Source organism: Babylonia areolata, chromosome 13, assembly GCF_041734735.1.
Source record: "Babylonia areolata isolate BAREFJ2019XMU chromosome 13, ASM4173473v1, whole genome shotgun sequence".
NCBI classification, from domain to species: domain Eukaryota; kingdom Metazoa; phylum Mollusca; class Gastropoda; order Neogastropoda; family Buccinidae; genus Babylonia; species Babylonia areolata.
This window is the reverse complement of record NC_134888.1, coordinates 6,198,451-6,217,537: the sequence shown is the minus strand read 5'-3', so window position 1 is coordinate 6,217,537 and position 19,087 is coordinate 6,198,451. Positions and strand designations below refer to the sequence as shown.

The 19,087-nt window shown below is 42.6% G+C and overlaps 1 protein-coding gene across 7 annotated transcripts in view; it reads right to left on the bottom strand.

The window, feature by feature from the left end:
• LOC143289005 (ATP-binding cassette sub-family C member 4-like) overlaps positions 1-19,087 on the bottom strand; it is a 68,399-nt gene that overhangs the window by 27,390 nt on the left and 21,922 nt on the right. For all 7 annotated transcript variants that reach the window (XM_076597754.1, XM_076597753.1, XM_076597755.1 and 4 more), the window contains 3 exons: positions 9,954-10,203; positions 4,781-4,897; positions 1,798-1,887 (listed from right to left, as the gene is read on the bottom strand). In XM_076597754.1, the coding sequence (XP_076453869.1) occupies positions 1,798-1,887; positions 4,781-4,897; positions 9,954-10,203 (457 nt within the window). The remainder of the gene's footprint in view (positions 1-1,797; positions 1,888-4,780; positions 4,898-9,953; positions 10,204-19,087) is intronic.

The following is a 19,087-nucleotide window of genomic DNA, read 5'->3' as shown; positions in this document are numbered from 1 at the left end:
CTTGTTCATCAGGTACAGTCTTTTATGCACTGTGGTTGAAATTTTGTTGTCACTAAAGTTTATCATGATTTGAAAAGAGGATGGTCAATTCGTTCACAAATGAATAAATGATTTGTTTTGGTATGCTGTTTGCTACTGCCATGAGCTACACAGAAGCTGCTTCTTCTTCTGCGTTCACTCGTATGCACACGAGTGGGCTTTTACGTGTATGACCGTTTTTACCCCGCCATGTAGGCAGCCATACTCCATTTTCAGGGGTGTGCATGCTGGGTATGTCCTTGTTTCCATAACCCACCAAACGCTGACATGGATTACAGGATCTTTAACGTGCGTATTTGATCTTCTGCTTGCATATACACACGAAGGGGGTTCAGGCACTAGCAGGTCTGCACATATGTTGACCTGGGAGATCATAAAAATCTCCACCCTTTACCCACCAGGCGCCGTCACCGTGATTCGAACCCGGGACCCTCAGATTGACAGTCCAACGCTTTAACCACTCAGCTATTGCGCCCGTCGCTACACAGAAGCAAAATCACCCAATATTTTTTTCAGTTTACAACAGGCACTGGAAAGCAATCCAATCACTATTTTTTCTTTTACTTTAACCCCTAAACCGCCTATATGACAAGATAACCCATCAGCGCAAGCGTGTACGCTTCGCTGCCACAATGACAAGATAACTCGTCATCAAAATATTCCAACTTTTCCTTTGTTTGCATTGAGTTCGCTGACAAAAATACTGGTAGCTTTAGCCTGGGGAATCATTCTAGATTCTATTCATAGCTAGAAAACCCACTATGTCATGAGGCAGTCCTTTATTTGAACGTTTTGGTTGGGTTACTGCTGCAGTGTTTGTGCCTGGCTCCTCACTTGCTCAGCAAAATGTTGGACTCCATGCTCAAGAGATTCACAAAATCAACTAAGATTGCTTTCGTAAGTTGATGCTCAGAAATAATTAAAGTGTAAATTCTTAGGAGAAGATAGTGATGAACTTTAATCGGGTGATCTGACAGAAAATAAAGGGAGCAATTAAGAGACTGGCCAAGATAGGACTATCAGTGAGTGATGCCGGCTGTACAGCTATACCTGAGGACAGAAAGTGACTGAATTACTAGCAGGACACACTGTGTGCAACATTCTTGGTACTCAGCCAATGCAGTCTGATGAGAACTGGATAAGTGGCTGTGTGAGAGGGGTGAAGAGGAGGGGGGTGGAGACTGAGGGGATGTGGCCTCTCATCCATGTTATCACTTGGAGCAGTCACAATGCACTGTGGGTTGGGTTGTTTTTTTTGGCTTTTTTGTTGTTGTTGTTTTTTTGTTCTTTTTTTATTTCATTGTGGTTGTTCTAAGAATAATTTATGTGTAAAGGTATTATCCATTTCTCCAGAAAATATAGTGTAAATTACCTGACTAAAGTTTGTAATGAACAAGTTGAAAATGTGACAAAAAACAAAACACTGATTTCAAAACAACAGCATGTCATTGTTTTTTTTGTTTGTTTGTTTGTTTCTTTGTTTGTTTTGGGGTGTTTTTTTTGCTTATTTGTTTTAGATTTTTTTTTTTTTTTTTTTTTTTTTGGTTTATGATTTAGAAGTACCCTTACAAACTGTTACCATACTGTAATACATGTACTGCAATTACAAAATGTCATGAGTTGTCTTTTTGCTGTATTAATGTAGTATGAAAATATTATGGTGATGATGTTGAAAAAAAAACAAAAAACACACACACAATAAGAACCTCGCTCAAGAGGAAAAGAAAGTGAAAACAAGAACTGTGTCGTCGTTCTCACCTTCCCCGCCCCAACAGGTCCAATCACGGCCAGGAGTTGTCCTGCCTTGACAGTGGCCGAGATCTGATCCAGAGTGTTCTGCTCCACTTCCTGTGTGGTGTGTCATCAATGCGTCATTTTCATAACAATGATAATAATGGATACTCAAATAGTGGAGTGATGGCCTAGAGGTAACGCGTCCGCCTAGGAAGCGAGAGAATCTGAGTGCGCTGGTTCGAATCACGGCTCGGCCGCCGATATTTTCTCCCCCTCCACTAGACCTTGAGTGGTGGTCTGGACGCTAGTCATTCGGATGAGACGATAAACCGAGGTCCCGTGTGCAGCATGCACTTAGCGCACGTAAAAGAACCCACGGCAACAAAAGGGTTGTTCCTGGTAAAATTCTGTAGAAAAATCCACTTGGATAGGAAAAACAAATCAAACTGCACGCAGGAAATAATACAAAAAAATGGGTGGCGCTGTAGTGTAGCGACGCACTCTCCCCAGGGAGAGCAGCCCAAATTTCACACAGAGAAATCTGTTGTGATAAAAAGAAATACAAATACAAATAGCACACTATCCCAGAAATCTGCTCTAGGTGCTTTATAAAAAACACTTTTGTTTATGTAACACATAATATTACATTTTCATGCACTGGGGTCACAGTTTTAGCAGACATCAAAGCCTCATCCACATAAGCTACACATCTGTTTTAACTCTTTTGGTGCCATGGGCGACTTTTAGTGACCTGAGTTTTCACTACCAGATGACTTTAATCAACATCAAGGGGTCATGTGGTTTGGTTTGGTTTTTCCTGCTGCCTGATCATCTGCACTGTTTTAAGGAAACTACTCCCACGCCACTCATTCCGACCCCCCCATACACAGCCCAGTCCCCCATACACAGCCGAACCCCCCATACACAGCCGTCCCCCATACACAGCTGAGTCCCCCATACACAGCCGAGCCCCCCATACACAGCCAAGTCCCCTATACACAGCCATCCCCTATACACAGCCAAGTCCCCCATACATACACAGCCATCCCCTATACACAGCCAAGTCCCCCATACATACACAGCCATCCCCTATACACAGCCGAGTCCCCCACACACAGCCGAGTCCCCCATACACAGCCGTCCCCCCACAGCCAAGTCCCCCCCCACAGCCAAGTCCCCCATACACAGCCAAGTCCCCCATACATACACAGCCGTCCCCCCACAACCAAGTCCCCCCACAGCCAAGTCCCCCACACACAGCCAAGTCCCCCATACATACACAGCCAAGTCCCCCATACACAGCCAAGTCTCCCATACACAGCCAAGTCTCCCATACATACACAGCCAAGTCCCCCATACACAGCCAAGTCCCCCATACATGCACAGCCAAGTCCCCCATACACAGCCAAGTCCCCCATACATACACAGCCAAGTCCCCCATACATACACAGCCAAGTCCCCCATACATACACAGCCAAGTCCCCCATACATACACAGCCAAGTCCCCTATACACAGCCAAGTCCCCCATACATACACAGCCAAGTCCCCCATACATACACAGCCAACTCCCCTATACACAGCCAAGTCCCCCATACACAGCCAAGTCCCCCATACATACACAGCCAAGTCCCCCATACATACACAGCTGAGCCCCCCATACACAGCCAAGTCCCCTATACACAGCCAAGTCCCATACACAGCCAAGTCCCCTATACACAGCCGAGTCTCCTATACACAGCCGAGTCTCCTATACACAGCCATGTCCCCTATACACAGCCGTTCCCCAACACAGCCACACTCGAGGGGCCATCTTAAATGGAATGGTTTTCACATTGTAACAAACCTTGACAGGTGCAGACAACTTTCCCACACAATTGGAAACTGAATAACCACCCCCCTTGACTGAGTTTGAAGTGAAAAAGTCCACTGCACGGTTCTGACACTAACCGAATCAAATGATTGCGAGCATCAAGTCTTAAATATTTGGTGCTTGGAGTAAAAACAAAACCATGTGGTGGAGGCTGGGGGAGGGAGTGGGGGGGGGCTGCCTTACATATATATAGACCCAAGGCACTGATTTATTTTTAAAAAACATTGATTTTTTTTTAAATACCACCAAAAAACAAATCAAATGAAATAAGAAATTCAAACATAAACTGTGATAAAGACAAGAATAAATAAATAAATAAGAAAATAGAATGGAACTCATTCAGCAAACTTGCCCAAGCAAGCACAAACCCCTCACACATACACAAGTTTCAAGATACATGCATGGTATCACTATATATGTACCATGTGTGTGGTACATGTGTGTGTGGTTGTGTATATGTGTGTGTGCATGAGTCTGCATGCACACATTCACGTAAATCATTACCTTCAGACTCAGTATTCTTGGGTTTTTTTAATTCCAAGTCTTTTGTGTGAATTGTCACTATTGTACAGCACCTGGGAAAGGTGCTGAATAATTCAACAAATATATGTATACATGAGGTAATAATACTATAAAATTCATGAAAACTGTATTTTGTTTTAAGAATCACAAAGTTCATGGTTTTGTGCATGTGTACGTGTGTGTGAGAGAGAGAAAGAGACAAAGAGAGAGAGAGAGACAGACAGAAAATGTGAACCGAAGTAGAAAATATAATGAAAAATCTTCTCAAAGAAAACATTAATGAAAAACTTCATAAAGTTCATGAAAAAGTTCATAAAATAAAATTTATTTCGAATGTCAGACCCCTGCCGGAGTCTGCACTAGTTGGGTCACGGTTAAGTATGTGTAAAGTAACATGTTTATCCTGTTGAGTATTTTGCTGGTTAAAATGGTCATACTCACAAGCATACATATACAGACCCCCCCCACCCCCTCCCCCGCTACACACACACACATGCATACACACGTGCACGCGCGCCACGCACGCATGCATGCAAACGCATGCACATTTACATACGCACACAAACCACATGCATACATGCACAACTACACACGCACACACACACAGTACCCACAGGGTTCCACTTGGCAGACAGGTTGTCAATGACGACCATGCAGTCGTCTGGCGCGGGTCGGTGATGGGAACACACCACTGATTCCTGTCTATGCTTCTCTGCCAGCAAGAGAAATTTCTGTAAAATAAAATAAGCATTAAAGTAACTGATGTCCCACTTTTAACACAGGCTTATCTTTTCTAACGCAAATAATGAAACATACTGTTTTAAAACAATATATACTTAAAAAAAAACAGAAAACATGTTTTAAAACAAATTTTTAAAATATATACATATATATACAACATTTTTCAAAACAATAAAACAGAAAACCTAAGGCTTGACATAGTCAAGTTACCTTTTACTAAAATCATTCAAATATGAACTGGTGGTGTTTTATTTCCCCAAGATTCTAAACTTTAAACATATGTATTCACTTCACTCTATAACGTGTCAATTCTCATTAGATGTATGAACAGAGAGTTTATAAGGAGTTAAGAAATTAATACATTATAACTTAAAAGCTTTGTGGATGCAAAGCATCCTTTTCTATTCTCAATGCTAGCAACTAAGTTTTATATAAATCTGGCAGATTTAACAAAAAGCTAATGCAACTTCACACAATCAGACAAGCAAATGATTTCTAAGTTTTCTAAGAGTAAAAAAAAAATTGTTAAAATCCACACAATGGGTTTCCACAAATGATCTTGGCAGTGCTACATTGCTTAAAGTTAAGAATGTTCTTCCTATATCAATAGCAAGGATTTTTGAAAATTCTCAATGTTAGCGAACTTAGTACTGCTAAAATCACCAAAGCAATCCAGCCTGGAAGCCAGCCATTGATACCATGCAGAAAAAACCCTAAACACAGATTCTCAATACTATCTTTGCACTATTGATATTCATAACACCATCTCTGAACGTAAGACAGGATTTTTTCCCCAAATCTACATATAATATACAGAAATTGCCCTCTTTGGTGCAGAAAAAAAGTTGTAAGTAAGCCTGTGGCTGCAATTAACTTTCCAAGGGGGATAAATGTCTTCTTTGTTTCAAGCAAGAAATACACCAAAACAACAGTAAATAATCATGAAGTGAAAACTCCCCATATAATGGACTAAGCGCCTCACATGAACATACACAATAGTGCATTACACTGCACAACAGCACAGGACACTGAAAAGAAAAGCAAAATCTACATACAGCAAGACAATACTACAATTTGCAAATATGAATTATCACATTAAAAACACACAAACAAAAAAAAAGAGGGGGAAAAGGCACAAATATGCCCAACACACACACACAATCAACACCTATCCACAAAGTGACAAACAGACCACTACACGGAAGGAGGAATTTTTTGTTTAATGTCCCGTCACACATATCGGTGACTGAAGACATTTTGTTAAAGTATTTATGAATACATCTGAGTATTATCGGTTAGAAGGGGTGGGAGATGTGGATGAATGGAGGGTTTGGGGAAACTGGGCAAATGAGGGTAAAAATGTGGGTGAAATTTGGAAGAAAAACAAAACAAAACAAAAAAACCCTCTAAATACAGTTACAGGAAATTACTTAAAGTCGTTAAACTGACAAGCGAAACAACTGACAATGAATGCAAAAAGTCAAAAACGTCAATGTTCTCAGTCACTTGTGAAGACACACTTTCGTGTATAAAAGGCTTCATCAAGCTACAGTGAAAAATTATATGCTCAATTGTCAGGTTACTAAAGACCACTACATGAAGACTTCAATGGGGGTGTTGGGGAGATCAGGGTGGATGGGGCACAAGACGCATGCAGAGGGTGGGAAGAGACCAACGACAATTCTCTGTCACATCTAAATGCCATTTTTGAACAGGTACATTTTAACTCTTTCCATACGAACGGCGAAAGAGACGACGTTAGCAGCGTTTCACCCTAATCACCATCATCAAAATATTGCAAGCGGAATGCTCTTGTACTGAAGACGTGAATGTTGACAAAGAATACCACAGTTCTGACGACGGAAGCTAAAGGTTGGGTCATTCAGACACCCACTGGACATCCGAGGGGTCTGTGTAGAGGAGAAGAGAGGACTGGCCGAACTGAGTGAGTTAAATTTTGTATTGAAAGAGCACAGAACTAGCGAGTTACAGAGATACGGAGGAAGAGAATTCCAGACAGAAGACCCTTGATCATACTGAAAAGCCCTTTGACCAAACACACTATGGTGCTGCTGTTCACTTAAAGGAAGAAAAGCATGTTACCCCATGACAGAGACAGCAGTAACATGGCACGACAAAGTCGGGTTTGTGATTAACTCATGCTACACTGCCCGATGACTTCCTTCATTATACTCTCAGACTCTGTACTGGCCGTTTGTTTATGTTACAAGAAAAATATCTATTAAAAAAAAAACAAAAAAACCAGAATGCAATTACATACAGCTGTGAAATTTTGTGATGATATAAAGAATAGAATGAACTAACATTTTCCAAAGTTTCAAAGCACTCACTTAATTATTGACTGATTTATCATATTTTGAAAAAAATCTGTTTTTCACAACCAGTATGAAGGGGGCGAGTTTTCTCACATTACAGAAATTTTACAAATGTGGTCTTTTGTAACCACAGACCCATCCTGATTATAGCAATTGAATGGGCAAATGCGCATGCACAGTGGATATCCACTATAGGCAGTTTGCATTCAACTTTGAGCCACAGTTCTTGCCGAAGTTGACGGAGACGCCACCTTGTCAAGTGAGCGAGCAAGAAGGGTGACTGTACGCTCGCATGTATTGTACCCAAACAAAGACATTTTCAGCCACAATAAAAGTACAGGTGCACTTTTGGGTGACTGTAAAACAGAGCTGTACCGTTTAGTTTCACACAAAACCATTAACACATGAACTACGAGTTTTTAAACTCGCGGTATGCTATAGCATACCACAGTAACAAAGCGTTGTGTGCATCAGGTACGCTATAGCGTACCTTAGTTTAGAAAGAGTTTAGGATGGGAGGTAATTTTCATTAAAGCCTTAGACATATGATCTTTGGATCCCGTTAGAGTCTCATTACATATATAACTTGACTCAAAATCAGTTATTGGTCAGCAACCGAAGGAATAATTAATCCTGTTCTCAATACACACATAGCATGCCTCTAAATCACAGATCTGCTATTAAAATAATAAAATTAAAACTACACACACAAAAAAACCAACATGACCATTTTCATCTTAAGTTCTGCTACATACAAAAAATATGCAGAGACTGGCAAACCAAAACGTGCAGAATATGTGCTGTTTTTCTTGTTTTCACTGTTGTTCCTTTTATCACAGTATGCACAGGTGTGAGAGTGCCCCGAGATCAACAGATTTATCAATACAGTATTCTATCATTCTAAGGTATTCTGCAACAACATTTAATTAATAAAGCACAGCTGTTGCATGAAAAAAATTTTTTTTTAAAGCACATTAAAATTTCCACACTGAACATCAAGCAGCTGCTACTCAGCCCATCCGGTCAGCCGTAATACAGGTGAATAACAGGTAGTAAATAAAAGGTGTACAGGTGAATAACAGGTGTACAGGTAAGTAACAGGTGTACAAGTAGATAACAAGTATACAGGTAAATAGCAGGCACACAGGAACAGAGCCATCACCTCAATTTAGGAAAAAAAATATACGAAAGTTACAGAGGATCTTGGCAAAAAGAAAAAAAAAATCTGTACATTTCTTATGAGAGAGAGAGAGAATGTGTGCATGTGTGTCTGCAAACATGCATGCGCTTAATGTATGTTGTGCGCATGCGCACGCATGTGTGTTCATGAAAACATGCATGCATGTGCATGCATATGCTTGTGTGTGGAGTTGAGGTATGACATATGTGTGAGTTGCGAGTGACGTCACAACGTTTGAAAACAAGTTTGTATTTTCAGTATTTGTCATGCTCCTGTATTCTATTCATACAAAAAGTATTGTCAAACACCCTTTGGTGTTTATAAATATATACATTTGGATTTTTTGCCCTCTTCTGTCTTCACATTCTGTTGCTATTTTGTACTGTTGTTTTATACATGCCTATCTATATGGATTTCTTGTGAGGTGCTTAACCGGCCCATTATATGTGGACTCTGTGCTATATAGGCATTATATTTTATTGTCATTATTATCAAACCACCCTGGTACACTTGGTAATAAAGACATATTCTATTTTATTTTGACAGGCCTTAGGCATTATATTTTATTGTCATTATTATCAAACCACCCTGGTACACTTGGTAATAAAGACATATTCTATTTTATTTTGACAGGCCTTAGGCATTATATTTTATTGTCATTATTATCAAAGCACCCCGGTACACTTGGTAATAAAGACATTCTATTTTATTTTCACAGACCTTCTCCTCCCTCTGACAGACTCATTCTCTGGATGTAGGTTTCTGTGTGTGTGTGTGTGTGTGTGTGTGTGTGTGTGTGTGTGTGTGTTTGTGTGTGATGTGTGTGTGTGTGATGTGTGTGTGTGTGTGTGATGCATGTGTGTGTGTGATGTGTGTGTGTGTGTGTGTGTGTGTGTGTGTGTGGGACAGTGGGAGGTTGCGTGTGTTTGTGCATGAGTGTGTCTATGTGAGGGGTCAGGGGGTTGGGGTCAGTGGGGGATATGGATCAGGTGAGAAGAGGGTAGGGTGACAGTGTACAGGTGTTTGTGTGACCGACACTAACCTCACACGCAGAATTGGCAATGTCTGTACACAAAGGGACATGGATGGAGATCTTATCATCTTTGCTGGTTTCTTTTTCTGAATGTTCTGGCTTTTCTTTACATTTTATATATGTGTGTGGAGCCAAAATATATCCATCTGGGAATAATGCTGTATAAGAATTATCCATCAGTAACAGCATCATTTCCTATAGTAAATTATAAGCATCAGTATTCAATTCACGACTCAGGAAGTAAGTGGAAGAATACAAAACTGCAACCAGAACATACACGAGAGTTGCAAATGCAAAGAAAGACCAGAAAAAGTAACAACTGTTCACCTGAGCAATACACAAACTCAGTGTGCATAAATATACACTCATGTATGCCCACCACACACACACATGCATCAACTACAAAAACCCAACATAAGCTATCTTGAAAACGTTCCAAATTTCCAACCCAACAAAAATCCACTCAGACCCTCGTCAAACTCTCCAATCCGTCTCACCTGTACTCTGGCCGATGCTACACAGAACTCAGAAAAGCGGCTGACGCCCTCAAAGACACACCCTACGCCGTTATAGGCCAGGAGGAACATGAAGGAGAGGGCGATGTAGAGGGGGGCGGCCCTCACGGTGCCCCCCAGACACACGTGCATCACCACCACCGCGTAGCTCAGAACACGGTGCGCGAACAGCCACACGCTGGAGGTGAATGCATTGATGCGCTTTTTGGCCCACACATACTTCAGTTCCGACCTGAAAACGAGTTGTCCCTGACAACAGCTCTGGGCTGTTCAGGCTTCATTTCTAAAAACATGTCATCTGAGACAACAGGAGGAAGGTGGCAGAATGGTTTAGACGCTCACAGTGTCCGTGAGGGTCTGGGTTTGAATCCCACTCTCGCCCTTTCTTCCAAGTTTGACTGGAAAATCAAACTGAGCGTCTAGTCTTTCGGCTGAGATGATAAAGCGAGTTCCCATGTGCAGCAGGCACGTGGCGCACTTAAAGAGAACCCATGGCAACTTGAAGTGTTGTCCCTGGCAAAATTCTGTAAAAGAAATCCACTGATAGGTACACAAATACATAAGCATGCACTCGAGGCCTGACAAAGCACGTTGGGTTATGCTGCTGTCAGGCATCTGCCTAGCAGATGTGGTGTAGCGTTTATTGATTTGCCAAAACACAGTGACGCCACCTTGAGAAACAATAATAGAGTGTACAGGCTTATCTGTGACAATACCAGTGGACTGTCATGCCTGAACTGATTGTACTGTGATGATGATGTCGGCTGAATGTCTGGTACAAGTGTAAATTGCTTTGTGATAAAAACATCAAAAGCCCTCAAAAGGTTTGGAAAATTATTTCACCGTTTTCACAATCCAGTTTCCTAATTCTTGCTGAACCAGACATCAACCTACACGATCAATAAAAATTATTACTTCCATTGCTTTCATTTATTTTTGTTGATTTCATGCTTTTGTCAAGCACTGTTCTGAGAACATCATTTTTATACCAAAAAATGTTTATTCCCAGAACACCATCAACAATTACAGGCAGTGTTGTTTCGTTTTTAAACATTATCAAAGTATAATTTACAAAGATACATTTGTTGCTATGTGTTTAATTGTTAATTGTTGCTTACAGTCCAGCCAACTATACAATGCCGTATCAGGACTGTCAAACCATACAAATGCTCAACTGCGTCAACACAAAACTGTCACACACATACACACACACACACACAAACCTATAAGATAAAACCTACAAAACACAGTTCAAGACAAATTATCCTAACCATTCTGCTCCTAGCAGCAAATAAGACTAGGCCATGCTGAGGACACAAGCCATTTCACTCAATTCATCATCCCCAGATTACAAAAAAAAAAAGTATAAAAAAAAACAGAAAAACAACAACTTCAAAGCCCAACAAAAAATACATAAAAAGGCCATATAAGCAAATAACACTGCAGAATAGGCAGCTAGTGCCCATTCCAGTGTTTACAATTCCACTACCTAACTGCCAGAGCAACAGAGCAGAGACAGTACATCAGTGACTGGAAAAAAGAAATAAGTGTTAAGGCTTCCTCGAAAAAAAGAAAGAGGAACAGACTGGGAAGGCAGAAAGAGAAGACCAACAGTGAAGAAAGAAAGAAGGTAGAAACAAAGTGCTACATGTTTATGTGGATTCCTTATGCATATTTATTTAAAACTATTCAACGTGCTTTTCCAGCAGTTTTATCATGTAACTTTTTCCCCTCAGTTGGATACTTTGTCTTTAAAAAAAAAACCCACTTTCTGCTGGTTTTTTGTGCAAGTCACACTAAATGTTCACAATTTTCTTTCTCTCTCTCCCCCCCACACACACACTCTCTCTCTCCCTCTCACAGGAGTGGATGAAAAAATACAGGAGACCTACCATCAGCATGCTAATCAATCAACCCTAAAAACATTTCAAGAGAAACATCCTTAAAAAAAAAAAAAGAACACAGAATAGAACAATGCCAGGGGGGGAAAATCACTTCTTTACCAGAAAAACTCTTCCACAGAAAAATTTAAAACATTCACTTTTCGATGGTTCCTTGTCTGAAGACCCCCTCCCCCTCCTCTCCTATGCGATAACACTCAAATGGAAAAATCTATACTCTAACAAAATGTCTATAATCACCAGCATGTGTGATGGAACATCAACTCATTGGAGATGCACCGGCACTTCGGTACCGGCGCTCCGCCTGCTCAGAGTGACGTGCCGTAGTGTAGGATTCGACAGATCGCGGAATTTTTTTTCATACACTCAGCAGTGTTCAATTAAAGGGAAACTAATCAGGCTGTCTTGAGGGATTAGTCTAGGAAAAACTGAGTTATTTCCCCTTGACCGTTAACCGGGTGAATGGCTTTTTTTCTAGACTTTTCTGTACTCAGTCAGAGGTCGACCTTTACATAACCAAAATGGCGGCGAGGTGAACGTACTCCCTGCGTGAGACTGTCGAAACTGTGACAGGAGGAGGATCAGATTTTGAACGTGACCTCCTTGACACTGGTGACAAATTCTCTGATGATTTTTCTGATGATGATGACATTCAGTTAGTACCAGATGATGATTTTGAAAGTGACAACAAAACTTTGCTGACCGACCCCTACGACGCTGAGACAGAAATCGACAGTGACACTTGTTCAGCGTGTCATAACTGGCACCATGAGATCCACTCCAATCCTGAAGATGGAGGAGACCACTGGGCTACAGTCATTGGAGGACAGAAGGGACACAAAGATCCTCGTCCAGGCAGCAAAATTCAAACACCTTGAAAACCATCCAATGAACGACAGAATGAGCAGACCCACCAAGAGCCAGCTCAAAAGAGGCAGCTTCATCCACCAGTCTTGAAAGACAAACCCCAGTCTTGATGGAACACAAAGCAAAACCTATCCCGGCAAATGTCACCCATCCATCTTGGAAGAGGCAGGTGTTCCCAACAGTCATCACCAGCATTCCCAGAGTGGAGAAGAGAGGAACACAGTCAGACACCCAAAGGAAGGCCCTGGCCATGGAGTACATCTGCAACCAGTACCCCCAGGAAGACTGGACCCATGTCTTTACAGATAGCTCCGCCACAGAAGCAAAGAGGAATGGTGGAGCTGGAATCTTCCTCCAATACAAAGAGAAAGTGGTGATACAATGGGTACCAGCACACTGTGGCATCAGAGGCAACGAAAAAGCAGACATTCTGGCAAAAGACAGTGCACAGAAGGAGCAGGCCAACAAACTGGTGTCATACGATGAAATCAAGACAATCATCAAGGCACAGCAAGGAATAAAGTGGTGCCTCCAGCATCCCAAATATAACCCAGAAGACAGATACCATTTGCTGGAACGACGGGAACAGGTCAAGATCTTCCGCCTGAGGACTGGACACAACCGCCTGCTCCACCACATGCACACAAAATTTGGCATTGGACAGAGTGGAGAGTGCTCTTGTGGTGAGGGACCAATAACAACCGATCACATCCTTCAAGACTAGGACGCATGCAGCATCCAGGAGGAAGTACTGGCCAACACCGACAGCAGTGGAAGCCAAACTGTACGGCACCCTGGTGGAACTGCGATGGACGGCAGCCTTCACTGAGGACACCGGGCTGCTCATCTAATGGGAGGCGAATGAGGAAGAAGTAGTGATGGCCATACTGCAAGACAAGCTGACTTGATGACTGTAGATATTGACGATGAGGAACAAGAGTACTTGTGTGAGTGGGTAAAAGACCTGACAAACTTCCCACTGGCTGCACCTTTCACTGGGACCCCAGGACTCTCACTGACTTTTCATACACACCCACTCCTGTTGAGGTGAGTGTGTTTACAATTTGATACTTTGCTAATTTATTTCTTGTGTAAATAATATTGATTTTTACAATTTTTAATGAATAATTTGTATAGATTAATGTAAAATTATCATTTTCTGTGTGTGCACTTATTAAATTGTGTGTGGGGGGGGTGTCTGTGCAATGGGTGTGTCAGTGTATTAAGCATGGGCGTGTCTGTGCGTGTGTGTTATTTATACTGTCACTTCTGAATTATTATGCATGTATATATGCTGTGTAATATTATTGATGTTTATTTTGCATTTGATTTGTTTTGTTTTGGTTTGTTTTTTTTGCCCTTTTTTTGCAATACATGCAAAAGCTTTTCTTCTTTTTTTTTCTTCTTTTTTTCTTATGGCAGCATTGTCTGTTACAGAAATTCAAAACACTTTACACGCATGAGGAGGAGATCTGCCAGACACAGGAGCAGACATGGGGAGACTGAGGCCAGGCAGTCACTGGCCTGCTAACATTCCACCCACCAAGGAGCAGCAGACCAGGAAAACACAGAGAGGGTGCAAGGTGTGTTACGCCAAACACAAAGCACAAGCAGCATCACGTCAAGAGATGAAAAAACAAAAAACAAAAAAAAAACAAAAAAAAACACATCATGTAAAACAGTGTAAAGTGCCCCTCTGTGCTGTTCCATGCTTTGAGGTGTTCCACACAATCAAGGACTACAGCAAATAATAATCTAGCTGCAGCAAAAATGTGTAAATAAGTTGTTTTTTTCCCCATTTTTTCCAGTGATGGATTTGTATGGTTTTGCTTTTTCTGTCTTTCCAGTGTTGTGATCTTCTATTTTACTTTTTTTTTTTTAACAGTTTGTTGTGCAACATTTGACTTCAAACTGATTCATGAGGATTAGGGAACCTCACTGTGTGAGAAAATCATCTTATGCTGCCTTGTGGATAAGCTGATGGATATGACATGCCTGGTGAGTACAGTATACCTATTTTAAAATTTGTTTTGTTTTTCAGTATTTAGTGACATAATTTAAAATATTAAAAAAAAAACATTCAGCAGCATTTAATGGGAAAACTGTTTTAAAATGTTAAAAGAAGAGATGGTAAACTTTTTAATGATATATAATTTGCATGTCTTTGTCTCTGTGTGAAAGTGTGTTGAATTTTTCAAATACGTCCTATTTGCCCGTCACAGTAAAACTACACACACTATTAAACTATGTCTCCATAGAGTTAACCAAAATTCATCATCATCGTCTGAAGAAAAGCAAGGTCAATAATTTATGCACAGTCTGTTTCATGGCGGCATGAAAAAAAACAGAACAGGCAGCAGAAGTGTGTGTGTGTGTGTTTATAATCTGAGAGTTACGAATGTGTGTTTGGCCGTATATGCCTATGTGTGTCTGTACATGTGCGTTTCTTGTGCAAGCGTGCATGCTTGCCAACATACACAAAACACTTTCTCACTTATATCCTTTGCCAAAAGATGGTTGCACTTTTTTTTCTTTTCTTTTTTTTTTTTTTAACCTGAAACCATGTAAAAGACAACATATGTTATCATATCCACCTTAACAAAACACATCTTTGTGTTTGTGATAAAAGTGAACAATTTCTCACTCTCTCCTCCTCTCCCCAGCCCCGTGTTAAATGTAGCTTTGTTTTGTTTCCGGCTTTTTTTTAAAAATACCTTCAAAAAATATGTAAAATGTTAATCCTCGTTAAAACTTGTTGAACTGCCAATAGTAATTAATGACGATTTTTATCTATCACATAACAAACAGACATGCATGCATACATACATACATATACATATATAAACGTTAGAAACTGAGTTTCTTCATTACAGATACCTATCCACTGAAGCCATACTTCCTCAAATGTACCACACACACGCACGCGCACGTACACATGCGCACACATACAGTCACACACAAAAAAAAGACAAAAAAAAAAAAAAAAAGACTGATTCAGTTGAAAAGAGGTTGGGAAGAAATTGGGCCGACACTTTAGAAGGAAAGGGAGAGTGTGCTTATGTGTAAAAAATAAATAAATAAATAAACAAGCAAAAAATAAAACAATCACATCAAAACGCTGAATAAGATAAAAAAAAAAAAAAAAAATTAAACCTATTACACTGGAGGGAGAAATACAATCCATACACGCCCTCCCACATGAGCCCAGATAACCTCTCACTAGACATGTACAAGGATTAATCTCTAAATCTCAAATAAAACATATTTCTTACAAATTTAAGTAGTATAAACCCTTCCCCTCTCTTTAACTCACTCCATACGAACGGCGAAAGAGACGACATTAACAGCGTTTCACCCCAATTACCATCATCAAAATATTGCAAGCGGAAGGCTCTTATACTGAAGACGTGAATGTTGACAAAGAATACCACAATTCTGACGACGGAAGCTAAAGGTTGGGTCATTCAGACACCCACTGGACATCCGAGGGGTCTGTGTAGAGGAGAAGAGAGGACTGGCCGTACTGAGTGAGTTAATACTCACACACTGGTACACAACATTTATATACATGTGTGCGCACACACACACACACACAGGGTGGTGGAGGAAAGAGAGTGGAAATTAATACACAGATAAAACAGTGACAAAACTAATGATCAAGAGTGAGCAGGAAGCAGGAAGAAAAAGAATTAAGAGGAGGGGGGAGGGCAGGGGAGGGCAGGGGAGGGAAGGAGGAGGAAGGGCGGGGGAGGGAAGAAGGAGGAGGAAGGGCAGGGGAGGGAAGGAGGAAGAGGAAGGGCAGGGGAGGGAAGGAGGAGGAAGGGCAGGGGAGGGAAGGAGGAGGAGGAAGGGCAGGGGAGGGAAGGAGGAGGAGGAGGAAGGGCAGGGGAGGGAAGGAGGAGGAGGATGAGGAAGGGCAGGGGAGGGAAGGAGGAGGAGGATGAGGAAGGGCAGGGGAGGGAAGGAGGAGGAAGGGCAGGGGAGGGAAGGAGGAGGAGGGAGGGGAGGGGAGGAGGAGGAGGAGGAAGGGCAGGGGAAGGGAGGAGGAGGAGGAAGGGCAGGGGAGGGGAGGAGGAGGAGGAGGAGGAAGGGGAGGGGAGGGAAGGAGGAGGAGGAAGGGCAGGGGAGGGAAGGAGGAGAAGGGCAGGGGAGGGAAGGAGGAGGAGGAAGGGCATGGGAGGGAAAGAGGAGGAAGGGCAGGGGAGGGGAGGAGGAGGAAGGGGAGGGGAGGGAAGGAGGAGGAAGGGCAGGGGAGGGGAGGAGGAGGAAGGGGAGGGGAGGGAAGGAGGAGGAGGAAGGGCAGGGGAGGGAAGGAGGAGGAAGGGCAGGGGAGGGGAGGAGGAGGAAGGGCAGGGGAGGGAAGGAGGAAGAGGAGGAAGGGCAGGGGAGGGGAGGAGGAGGAAGGGCAGGGGAGGAGGAGGAAGGGCAGGGGAGGGGAGGAGGAAGAGGAGGAAGGGCCGGGGAGGGAAGGAGGAAGAGGAGGAAGGGCAGGGGAGGGAAGGAGGAGGAGGAAGGGGAGGGGAGGGAAGGAGGAGGAGGAAGGGCCGGGGAGGGAAGGAGGAGGAAGAAGGGCAGGGGAGGGAAAGAGGAGGAAGGGCAGGGGAGGGAAGGAGGAGGAGGAGGAAGGGGAGGGGAGAGAAGGAGAAGGAGGAAGGGCAGGGGAGGGAAGGAGGAGGAAGGGCAGGGGAGGGAAGGAGGAGGAGGAAGGGCAGGGGAGGGAAGGAGGAGGAAGGGCAGGGGAGGGCAGAAGGAGGAGGAGGAAGGGCAGGGGAGGGAAGGAGGACCACCCAAAGCAACCAGAGTTGTCTCTGACAACATCCAGTGGGAAAAAAAAAATCCACTCTGACAGGTAAACAAACATACAAGCAGACAGGTGGGAAAATCCATTCTGACAGGCAAAACAAGCATACAAGCAGACAGGTGGGAAAATCCTCTCTGACAGGCAAAACAAGCATACAAGCTGACAGGTGGGAAAATCCTTTCCGACAGGTAAATATACATATACATGCAAACAGAGGGGTTGCGGGGGGAGGGGGGCCAGGGGGGTGGGCCAATATTTGCCCATTAGTTCCACCAACATGTCACAAGGCATTAAGACTGCATCCCCTGAGTCCTCCAAGACCTGAACAACTTTACCTGAAAAAGATGTCAACCAGACAGCTGCCGAACTCAACTCTATGATCAAGACTAACATGGCCCCGCTTGCTACACTTGCATCAAAAACTGACATAAGCTTACAGCTGGCCCAACACCAGATTAAGAACTCTTTGATCAATGTTTTTTCCAATGCAATGGGAATTAATTTACAGCATTTTCTTTAAAGGATTATGTCTCTCAAACTAGGAGGCAAGACTGCACTGGCTCTTAGTGCTGAAGACTTGGGGATGAGTTGCCCTTTGGGAACCATCCCAATTCTGACTGTCCTGAAGCCCTCTTGGCCGAGAGAGTGGGGATGTGATTTGGGCGAGACACTCTGCTCTATAATCAAATTCTAGCCCAGATAGTCAAGACAGCAGTTGCCTCCTCTGCTGTTGTGATGGTCACAGTCAGACACGACAGACTATCATACAACCAAGACTACTCACTCACTCACAGCAAAAATCTGGGAGGCCAATAAATTATTTTAAAAAAAGCATCTCCAGATTAATAATTGTCTACAGACAGCTGTGAGATTACAGGACTGCATCTCCAGTATTTTTGTGTTGTCGTTTTGTTTGTTTTTGATCCAGTCCCCCTTGTTGTGTCTGAGGCATTGCTTCATGTTGTTCATCACAAATCCCTATGTCAGCTGAACGATAAGCAACAATGCCAAATATCAAAAAGCCCTATACACTACCACATCCACCTCATCTGTTTGCAGTCCCAATGCCAGCAGCCCACAGGAGCCATCAAAATGTGGTTACCAAGAGGCCACTCACAAGTCGAGACCCTGCACCATTGCTAAGTCACTTTGAAGCCATTCAGCAGTGCCTGTTCTGATTCATCATATTCAGGGCACCAAATACTAAACTTCAGGATAACAGCAACAAAAGAAATCCTAAAACAATGTTTAATCTAACACACTGATCCACTAGTGCAGACTCCAGTAGGGTCCTGATTCCCTGTCCTGTGTAAAATACTGCTGTGACTAGTAGCCTCCCAAAATGCATTACCTCCCTTCTGTTCACATATGCAGCGCCCTCTTTGACAGAGAAGACCAGTGACGAAATGTGAAGGATCAACGTTGCAGTGAACATGATGCACAAGTGACCATTAAAACCAAAGATGATCTAAGCTCTGAAAAAACTGCCAGATGACAAACAGCTAACCCCTACTGCTCCAGCTTACCTGGAAACAACATCCTGTCTA